General features: G+C 45.2%; 1 protein-coding gene across 1 annotated transcript in view; it reads right to left on the reverse strand.

Annotated features, from left to right (window-relative positions):
- Window positions 1–10,355, reverse strand: part of LOC122432588 (ubiquitin-conjugating enzyme E2 E2) — a 188,212-nt gene extending 177,857 nt beyond the window's left edge. Inside the window, exon 1 of the mRNA XM_043454609.1 lies at window positions 10,321–10,355. Within this exon, the coding sequence (XP_043310544.1) occupies window positions 10,321–10,355 (35 nt within the window). The remainder of the gene's footprint in view (window positions 1–10,320) is intronic.
- Between the last annotated feature and the right edge of the window lie 1,409 nt (window positions 10,356–11,764).

Below are 11,764 nucleotides of genomic sequence, written 5' to 3' on the forward strand. Positions count from 1 at the left end.
CTTTCTTTTCACCCAATTCTTACTGACGTTTAGAATTCTTGAGAAAAGTCTTAACAGAATTTTACAGGGAAAAACTAGCCGAAAATGTTGTAGCTCTGCATGACCATCTGCCAGGACCCAAACTTTCTACCAGCTGGTAACACATGCTGTGACTGAAAACCCATTTCTGTCTGTCAGAGGACCTGACTTTTGACTGATATGCGCTACTTACAAGCGCTGGAACTTCAGAACTTGAAGAAAGGCACCAGCCACTGTGTTGGACGTTTCACATAACCCTATTCTGTTCTCACAGCTCAACGAGGTAGGTATATCACTCATGCTTTGGAAAACTCATGCAAACACTCACAGAGTTAGCAGACCTGACGAAGTCTACGAAGCAAGAAGATTTGGAATTCAAACTGCAATCTGTCTCGCATGTTATCCTACACCATGTGACTTATCATCTATAAAATATTTCAGTGAAAATAAACCCAAGGATATTACAGAGAAATCCATTGCTATATTTCTCAAAAATACCCGGGTTATAAGCAGCATCAACTTTGTCCACACTTTATTTCACATCAGAGAAATACCTAAATACCTGAGTCAAAGTATACAAGTCAGATTTCCTAATACTAACAAAGTAGCTGAACTAAGTAGAAGAATGGGCAACAGACTATGGTAAACTACTTGTATCTCAGATTCTCTTGCATTCAAAATATCCACAATTTAATATGATTAGACAGCACAGAAAACTGATGGGAATTTACAGGCAAAGTGCCTCTGCCCATTGCCAAAGGAGTCCTGACCACAGACTTAACAGGTTTGACAAATACTGGAATGCTAATGCTGCTGTCCTTGGGGCCGCAAAGAGTCGGACACGACTGAGCGACTGAACTGAACTGAGTGCTAAAGCTGGCCGTTATCTTAGCACAGAGCGTTAAAATCTGCTTCTTAAACTGCCAAGAATGCTGACCTCAAAAAAATCTTTGCAAAACAAGGTACCTGTGACTGCTACGAACACACCGATAAAACAGAATTTAAAAAAAAAAGAGAAAAACAGTAGCTAGTTTTCACTCATGACCTGTTCAATTTCAAATGCTATATTTCTAAGTCATTCAAGTGATCTATTCATCAAATAACAAGAAAAACAGACTCAGAGTTTAATGTAGGAACAATCGGTTTATGTGATGATGACGATGAGCCTGTGGGTTATGGGGAGTAAGCGTGCGTGCTCAGTCGTGTCTGACTCTTTCCGACCCCACAGACTGTAGGCCACCAGGCTCCTCTGTCCATGGGATTCTCCAGGCAAGAATACTGGGGTGGGTTGCCATTCCCTTCTCCAGGGGATCTTCCCGACCCAGGAATCAAAGCCTCCTCTCTTCATCACCTGCATTTAGCAGGCAGGTTCTTTACCACTAGCGCCACCTGGGAATCCAATGGGGAGTAGGTCTAAGGTAATTCTCACCTGTTACAGAAACACTCTACTGATCTGGGCATTTACTTTTGATGAATGCAGAGTTAAGTGGAGAGGGAGGGGTGGGAAGAATAGTTTAATAGTTTACACAGTTCAAATCTTACTGCAGTCACATAAAAAGCCAATGTTCGATCGACACCAATACAGATATTCATCATATGTTATTCCAACATGCAGAATCTCATCATTACTGAGTTTATAAAGAAACAAGTGTATTATGCCTCGGTGTGTGTAATCCAACATCATTCTCTTAGAAAGTAGCGTCACAGAAGGGGAATCCAGAGATTACAGGCAGAGGTTGTTTCTCAGATACGGTCAGCAGTATTTGGCTTCCAGTCCCTGCAGAGAACTACAGAGAAAACGAGAGGGCGGGGAGAGAGGCTAAAGAAAGATCCACAGACGATCATGAGAGACACGCTGACGGCCCACTTTCTGGTCACTGACAGGGTTGAGTCTCCTCTTGCTGTAAGCAGAGCACTTTTGCTTGTTCTCTGACTATTTTTAAAGCCACTGCTCCTTTATCAGGGCACTCACCACATGGAGTCTCTGGGAGGATTTAACATGCCTCCTTTAGGATGACAGAGCCCTGCTGCCTGGCTGCAGCTTTACTCCTATAACCCGTGTGCAGAGCCAACCACAAACTCTTCCATGCAGCGTTGTATCACTTGACGTCCACAATCGACAAACAACGGAACAAACCACAAGGCAGCATTTTAAAATCAGGCCTTGGCAGTGAACGGCACAAGACTCATTTTATTAGATCCCAGGAAAGTGAAACTGAAAACGTTTAAGAGGTACCGTTTTTATCTGCTTCTGACCGTTGCTGCAACGACCATGAAATCCTGCCTACAGGTATTTCCCTGGATGCTCACATCAAGTACTGCAAAAGGCAAGTGATAACTGTACAAAAATAATCACATTGATTCAAGAGATTAAATTCATTTTAGTTTCATTAAGTTTCACTTTGTAATCTTTGCCTCATTTTATGAAAGAATTTTTGTTTATTAATTCTAAGCTAACCCCTCCCTGCCCATCAGCCGACCACTGCCCCTCCCTTTCTAAAAGCAGCCTCTGACGTGCACCCGTGGCCCCCAGCCCATCCCCAGGCAGCCTGCAGCCCTTCCAGCCGGAGGCTGAGTGAGGGAGGCCGGGCTCAACCACATCCACCGACGGGACTGGGGTGCAAACAGGCTGTAGGTCCCCTCTGGGCCTTCAGCGGAGTCACAGCTGCCAGGCGACTAGTGCTGGATCTGAAGGGAGGTATCTTGGAAAATTACTGAAATCAAAATGTGCCTTTGTGTTACTGCTAATAGATACCCATTTAAAAGCACATAACTGGAACAGGAACTTTATTTCATATACTGTAATTCTAATGACACTGCAGCTATATACCTAAACACAAGTCAGATGAAGTTGTTTTTTCTATTTTGTATCTAATGAAAGGAAGCCATACACACACACGTATATTTGTATAATATGGTTGGAAACCTTCACAACGTTGTGGCTAAAATAGCTAACGTATTTTTTATTCATTCATTCGTTCATTTTCAGCTGCACTGTGTCTTCAGCGCTGCTCGGGCTCCTCTCCGGTGCGGGGTGGGGGGCTCCCCTCTGTTTGCGGGGGCTCCTCTCCGTTGCGGGGTGCGGGGGCGGGGGCTCCCGTCTGTTGCGGGGTGCGGGGCCCCCGCTGTGGGCCGCAGCGGCTTCCCGTGGGGTGGAGCGCGGCTGTGGGCACGCGGGCTGCAGCAGCTGCAGCGGTGGGTCCGGTCTGGCGGCTCAAGGGCTCCAGAGCGGAGGCTCAGCGGTTGCCGCGCAGAGATTTAGCTGCTCCGCAGCACGTGCGGTCTCTCCGGGTCAGGGACTGAAGCTGGGTGCCCTGCACGGGCCGGCGGATTCCTATCCGCGGGGCCGCCAGGGACGTCCCTAACTGTACTCTTGAAATACAAAATATCAGCTCCCGGATTAAAGTTCTGGAGGCATTTTCTAAACGTTCTCAATTCTGATCCTTAACCACTACTCATGTTTAAGGAGTACACCAACACTGAGGGAAGCTAGAAAAATCTGAAAAGCGTTCTGGCTAGAATGGGTTTCTCAGCCCATCGCCGGTGCACTTCATTCGGAAGCACTGGTGGTCACCAAGCAGGACCGCTGTCCTGGGGCCGACATAGCTTGGAAGCTGTTGCAGAACGCCCTGATCTTACTCTAAGTTTATGTTCTGTACAGACAGGGTACGTTACCGAGGAAGGGGCCGAGGGTGCCAGTGGGAGACATAAAACACAGGAAGGCGGGGGCCGGTTTCCGGGGAGTGTCAGGGGCTTGGCCACGTCCCAGGACCGGCAGGGCTGAAGGAGAGGCTTTCTGAGGGATAAAGGGGACAAGAGGGGAAAGCTGAGAACAGTACAGACTCCCCACAGCAGGCAGCTGCGAGCACAGGCTTTGCAACCCACGGGACCAGGTGCAAAGAACTGCTTTGTTCCCACTTCATAGACACGTGATCTTAATGAACTCTCTCTGAGTCTCCGTATTCTCATCTGAAAAATGAGGATAACAGTATTTATATCATAGAATTTCAAGAATTAAATTGGATAATACATGAAAATAAGCCAAGCGGACTCCTTGGCACAGAGTAAAATGACTCGCTCTGCAGAGGCTGCCTCATTCTTGCTTTGAGGACTTCATCCATACTCCCTCCCCAGCCTACACAGCATCCGCTCACCACCCCGGGCTCACCTTGCACCATCTTTTCACCACACTTTCCAGCCACCCGGCCTTCTTTCAGTGACCTGACTCCTGCCTTAGGTTCTGCAGGAGCCTCTCTGAACAGAACGTCCTCCCCGAAAGACACTAACATGACATTCCTTCTAAGACCACTGGGCCACAGCTTCACCAGCACCTCCCAAGAGGCCCCCCTAACCACGCACTCTGGGCACACAGTCCGTCTCCAGCAGAAGCCCCGGTTTTACTTGTCCGCGGAGCGCATGCTCCTCTCCCTCAGCTGTCCTTTGAGGACCACCTGTCCTGCCACACTAGACCACAGGCTGAAGGACATGTCTCTTCAGTGGCTGTTCATAGCTGCATCTCTTGTACCCAGAACAAGTCCCAAGTACCAGCAGAAGCAGGAGAGAAGGAGGGAGAATGGGAGGGAGGGAGAGAGGGAAGGAAGGGAATCTCAGGGTGAAAAAAAAGGAATCTGAGGGTTTAAAGGTCAACATTGGATTGGCCAAAAAGTTCCCCTGGGTTTTCCCAAAACATTTACGAAAACCTGAATGAGCTTCTTGGCCAACTTGATACAATTTGACAGGGACTTGGTTTTCTATGTGAGTTGTGAATTTTTGTACCTGACTGCGATACTGAAAGGCAGGGGATCCTGAAAGAAGGGTTGCAGAAGTATACACACACACACACACACACACACACACTCACACAGACAACAGCTCACTTCATTGCTTTCTGTCTGTTTCTTTTATGACTACATGTGGTTTATTAGGCGAAGAGATTAGCCAAGAATTCTAATCTGTAGGAACGTTTACATGTCTTTATAACAGAAATAGGGTTTCCTGACTTTGGTATTCTGGTAAATCTATTTTGCAAGATAAAAGCTCAGAATCTCTGCAAAACTACATTAACAGGGCTTCATAAAATCTCATCAGCAGCATTTTGTTTGATCAATGGAATGATAATAGTTCAGACAGGAATGTGTTGCCGTTTTCATGCTCTGAAATATCAGAATGTTCAAGAGAAGGGAGTAATCAAAGCAACCTGCTGTGCAAGAGAGGAAGGAGTGTAACTCTCAACTCAGGCACCAAAGGAGGACGCAAGGACTTCAGCAAAGCGAGAAGGAGCCCACAAATGGTCTATACAGGAATTTTTTTTCCATTTTCACACTAGCAAATGTTAACAGAAATAAATGTATTTCATAATGGAAATGGTCGTGGTTTAGTCACTGAGTCGTGTCTGACTCTGTGTGACCTCATGGACTATAGCCCGCCAGGCTCCTCTGTCCATGGAATTCTCCAGGCAAGAATACTGGAGTGGGCTGCCACGCCCTCCTCCAGGGGATCTTCCCGACCCAGGGATGGAACCTGGGTTTCTTGCATTGCAGGTGGATTCTTTACCAGCTGGGCCACCAGGGAAGCCCATGATGGAAACAGTGTGCTGCAAATAATAACGTAAAGGTCCTGCTTGGGAGGAGAAGAAAACTCAACTGTGCACATGTGTGGTCAGTCACTCAGTCGTGTCTGACTCTCTGGGACCCCGTGGACTGTAGCTCACCAGGCTCCTCCATGGGATTCTCCAGGCAAGAACACTGGAGTGGGTTGCCATTTCCGCCTCCACAGAATCTTCCTGACCCAGGGATTGAACCCGGGTCTCCTGCATTGCAGGCAGATTCTTTACCACTGAACTACTTGGGAAGCCCATGAATTGTGCACATAATTTTGTAAATAATTTGAACTGGCTTTTACATTGCTAAATTTTTAGTTTGCATTTTATTTCTGAGTGCATCATATGTAGCTGTAACTTGTAAGAAGAAAAAGTGTATGTTCTACTAGTTTTCTCATAATTACACTAACAACAAAGTATTTACTATGAAGTTTGTGTTTCTGAGACCTGATTTCAAGGTTTAAATCCAGAAATACGATGCATCATCATAGTTAAGGTATTATTTTTCCTTCAGAATTTCTTGAATTCTGCTGGCAGAAATGATGGCATTTCTAATAATTTTCAGAAGATTTATTCTACTGGTAAAGAAATAAAAAAATAAAATTAGGGAAATGCAATATAGAGATGGGCTGAAAATGTTCACTTAGCACACATCCCTTTAAATAGACATTTTATACCGAGTTCAGCATGAGTGTAAAGGGAAAAGTCTCCTGAACTTTCCAAATCTGACGCTGTCACGACCATATCTCTCCTAAGACCTGCATTCTTAGGTTCTTGGTGATGCGCCATCCAGTCCCCAAAGCTGGACAGAGCAGAAAGACCGAGACCACGAGATCAGACGTTCCCCAACACAGCCACTACTTTGGCCAACAGCAGACGGTGCAGAGGAACCCTGCTTCCCACGTTTATTCCCACGGACTGTGGCCCACGAGGCTCCTCCGTCCGTGGGATTCCCCAGGCAAGAATACTGGAGCGGGTTGCCATCTCCTTCTCCAGGGGATCTTCCCGACCCAGGGATTAAACCCGGGTCTCAGGCATTGGGAAATGGGAAGCCCATTTCAACCACAGAAACCAATAAAGCCATTCTTAGGTGGTGGACTCTTCCAGAACAGGCAGTGGACTAGACCTGTTGTACTGGCTACAGTTAGCTGACTCCCTGCCCCCGAGGTACCCTCATTCCACAAAAGCAGTCAAGCCCTTGGCTCTGACATGCACTGTCCCTCTTCCTAAACCACTCACTGTGCCTCTGAGAACAGTGTTCTCCATTTCCCCAGGCATCAGAGCCATGTGAACCATCTGAGGGCTTGTTAAAACACAGCCTGGAGGGTCTCACACCCAGCGTTTCTGACAGTCAGTCCAGGGTAGGGCCTGATATTTCACATTTCTAACAAGTGCCCAGGTGATGCCGCTGGCCCAGGGACCACACTGTGAGAATCACTGCTTCCAACTTCCTCAAGATTATCAGCAAACCCTCTATGACATCCTCAGTCTCTTTACAACAGAACATCCCTCTGCTCTCTGAACTCACCTGCACGTATTTCCCTTCTATCTGCTATCCTGGGAGTCTGCACCGGCGTTTCTTCTCCCTCACCCTCACATCCAGTAAAACACGCAGTCATGTTATTTGACGACCCACATATATTTTGATGTGCCCGTTTCTATCCACCTCCCACCTTACTCCCAGCTACCATCTTACTGCTTGTCAAGAGTGTGCTCCAAACATTTTTCAGAATGCGTGCACAACGATCCTTTTAAGATGAGAATCTTCCTTCCTTACAACCACCCTTCTGAAGGCTCTCCGAAGCCATAGGAGACGCAGCCTGGCTGGGTCCCCGCCTTACTCTGCCCTGGATTCTTCCAGGCCTCCACGCCTGCTGTTCTCAGCCTGGGATTCTTTCCCTATGCAGTCAGCCAGCACTTCTCAGGCCGCAAGGGACATCCCCAAGAAAGCCATTTCTGACCCTCCAGACCAGGCCAATGTTCCTTTAACGTGCACTTGTTTCGAACTATCTGTCTTCACATTAAAAAAATAAAAATAACTGACGTTTATTATACTAGGCATTTTTCCAAGCCCTTCATACATTTGTTTGTTTAATCCTCACAAAACCCCACGAGGTAGATGCTTTTAGAATTCTCCGCCTTCTCTCCTTTATTAACCACATGAAGGAGCGGGGGCACATAGAGTTTAACGGTTCGCCCAAGTTCAAGCAGCTAAGTGAGTACAAGAAAGTGAAGTCGCTCTTTGCGGCCCCATGGACTATCCATCCATGGGATTCTCCAGGCAAGAATACTGGAGTGGGCTGCCATTTTCTTCTCCAGGGGATCTTCCCGACCCAGGGATCGAACCTGGGTTTCCCGCATTGTAGGCAGACGCTTTACCCTCTGAGCCACTGGGGAAGTTAGTAAGTGCAAGAGCCAGAGGCACATTCAAGCCCTGTCTCCAGACCACAAACACTGCCTCTTGAGCGCAGAGAACTCCACTAGAGTCCAGTGTTCACACGGCCAGGCTCCACGAAGATACAGCCCACACGGAGTCGGGCATACATTAGCTACTCGAGTTGCTGAACGAACTGATTACATTTTAGCAGAATATTATCTATTATTCACTAGTCTGCATTATTAAGGCTTATTTCAAAAAAGGGCTTTCTACCCTGCCGTCGGTCTGGGCATAATCAGTTACAGACCTTATCTTACAAATGTAGTACTATTGTTATGTGGATTAAGTCCTTTAATTCCTTTCATACCCCACATTTTAATCTACTTGCTAAACCATTTCACCTATGTGCATACAACCATTAAGTCAGCATAAACAAAACATTAAGATATTACCATAATCTAGTTATTAAATTTCTGTGACCATTATTTTTAGAGAGGAATGCATATTCTTGTGGAGTATCCTTATATTCAAAGGGTAGAGGGTGCAGCAGTGATGGAGGGGTATAATATTGTCTTAGATCACCGCTTCATTCCATCTATTACAGCTTTATTATTTTAAGATGTGGTACGCATATTCCTTATAGTCTAAATTCTCCCTAACTAAAGCCACCCTATCCAAACTCAAGAAACAACAAACTCTTTAAGGTGGAGCTGTTTTCCTTCGCTATTCAAGCTTTCATTACTATTCACTATCCACAATCTAGGGATCAAACATATTTCATAAATAATGAGGCATCCTTCATTACGCAAACTCAGGAAGCAAACAGACTCACAGGGTAGGGAATACCTGAGTTTAATTTACTTTGAGATTTTAAATTAAAGAGGGCATGTGCTTTGGTTCTTTGTGCAAGAGAGGCATAGGCTGAAAAAAAAAAAGCTGAGATTTTATGTCTCCTTGGGACAGTGGTCATGTTTCTAAATCTTTCCATCATCCCTGGACACAGCACCTCATAGACAGCCTATAAAAATTCTGATGAGCTCTTAATGTGTTGATACAGCCAAGATAAATTCTCATTCCTAAAGTTTTGTTTACATGTACGTTATAAATCTATTTTAGACTATTATGAAACTAATATTTAAAAAATAATGCTGTCCCAATAATGACATTTACAGTTTACAGAACACACACACACACACACACACACGACCCTTCCCCTCCCACTCTTGAGACACAGTCTGTGATAACAAGCCCTTATTTCCCTTTTCTGTCATCTTAGTCCCCTTACACTGGCTGGGTCTTCACAGTGGCACCTGTGTACCAGGCAGACCAGTCACCTTGCAGAGCCTCGCCCGCAGGGCTGTGCCTGCCGTGTCTCTGGGGTCAGAGCTGTGTTGGGTGTCAGGAGGCGTCACGGTGCCTCCTATGGGGACAACTGATGACATTTACACAAGGTTTGCAGACTAGATAGGAATACGTGTATCAGTGCAATACCCTGATGATTACAAACGTACTGATTATATAAAAGCATACCTTGGTTTTTAGGACATATATGTCAACTTATTTAGAGATAAAAAGGCACCACATCTACAACTAGATTTCAAACAGACCAGCCAAAAAAACAAAGCAAAACAAAACAAAAGCTCGTCCGTGTGTTTGTAGAAAGAGAGAAAGAATTAAGTAAATGTGGTAAAGCTTCAACATTTGGGGAATATGACCAAAGGGTACATAAAAATTATTTTTCCTATTCTTGCAACTCCCCGTAACCCTGAAATTATTTCAAAATAAAAAGGCAAGAAAGGAAAAAATAAAAATTAAAAGAAATAAAATGACCAGTGTCCTACAAGTAACCCCAGGAACCCAAATAACCAAAGTTATTTTTAATGAATTATAGTTGATTCATAATATTGTGTTATTTTCAGGTGTATAGTACAGTGATTCAGATATTTTTTAGATTATATTCCATTCCAGGTTATTAGAATATACTGAATATAATTCCTGTAGTTTTTGTTCAGTCACTAAGTCAGGTCCAACTCTTTGCGACCCCACAGACTGCCGCGTTCCAGGCTCCCCTCTCCTTCATGACTACTGCAGTCTATGGGGTGCAAAGAGTCAGAGACGGCCGAGCAACTAACACTTTTACACTTTTCACTTTTTCATATGTACAAATACAAACTTGCATATTACTTATTAATTTATTAATGTGTGATAATGATTTGTGATTTAGATATAAATACATATGAATGCCAAAAGTAAAGATATAATGATATTTTTATTAATATATAACATATGAAAAGCCACAGTAACAGTAAATCTGAGTTTTACATACCCTTTCAATGCAAGGTTGTTCAAAGTAGAAAGCATCTACAAAGATAAACCAGAAAGAGTATTTTAAAAGACAGGATTAAAATAAATAATCTTGTTGGGAGTCTGTTAAATCATATACTTCAAAAAAAAAAAAACAAACCAAAAACCCAACAAACTAAAGAAAAATATATCCATGTGAATATAATCTCCGTATTCTTAGTAAATATTATCCTGTACAAAGTAAGTAATACTCAGTCATTTTTACGTGAACAAATGAATTCAAAGAGTGCAAGGAAGCTATTCCCACGAGAAATACTTTACAGACCCCTCTAGAGTGTCTGGAACTGATAACAACTGGTAATACTAAAAGAAAAACTGAAAAGCAGGAGGAAACCAATTTAAATGGCTTCATCAATTTCATAGAAGAAGAAGTCTATTCTTAGAACGGTTTTGAAATAAAATTTAAGTTTTAGAAAAATATAGTTTAATGGGTCAACTAACACTGCAAATGTGTAGGGGTCCACACCTGTGTGTAAGCTCTGAGGGCTTCCCTCGTAGCTCAGATGGTAAAGAATCCTGCAATGCAGGAGACCTGGGTTCGATCCCCAGGTGGGGAAGGTTCCCTGGAGAAGGAAATGGCAACCCACTCCAGGATTTTTGCCTGGGCCTGGCAGGCTACAGTCCACGGGATTGCAAGAGTCGGACACGACTTAGCGACTAAACCACCACCACCAAGGGTGCACACATTTCATGAATGGGGGACTCAAGAGCTGCATGACCTAGCTTCAGAGCTGGCACCCATGGACGGCAGGTTTGGAGAGCCCAGACTGCCCCTCCAGCTGTGCCTGGGATTTCACTGCTGTGACTTGGGGACTGAACTCCTGTTCACTCAGCTCGACCCTACACAGGGGGTCCCGCCCTGCTGGAAGACTGCCCACCCCTCCTGTGGCCCGGCTCTCAGCTGGTGAGAGGGCGTAGGTTTGGGCACCTTGCCAATGGTCTCCATGGCATGCCGTTTCACCCCCACCCTGGATTTTGCATTAAGAGTAATTGCTCACATTGCTATTGTGGTAAAATATATGAGGTGAAGTGAAGTGAAAATCCCTCAGTCATGTCGGACTCTTTGCGACCCCATGGGATTCTCGAGGCCAGAACAGTGGAGTGGGTTGCCATGCCCTCCCCCAGGGGATCTTCCCAACCCAGGGATCAAACCCAGGTCTCCCACACTGCAGGCGGATTCTTTACCCTCTGAGCCACAAGGGCTCACAGGGTAAAATATATGCAACATAGTATTTACCATTTAACCATTTAAGTGTATCCCCTGGTGCCCTAAGCACATTCAGGAGGCTGTGCCACCATCACGGCCATGGATTCCCAGAGCGCCTCAGCATCGCAGACAGAAACTCTGTGCCCATTAGACATGGACTCCGCCTCCGCCCCTGACCCCGTCCCACGCAACTGCTATT

Source organism: Cervus canadensis, chromosome 31, assembly GCF_019320065.1.
Source record: "Cervus canadensis isolate Bull #8, Minnesota chromosome 31, ASM1932006v1, whole genome shotgun sequence".
NCBI lineage: Eukaryota > Metazoa > Chordata > Mammalia > Artiodactyla > Cervidae > Cervus > Cervus canadensis.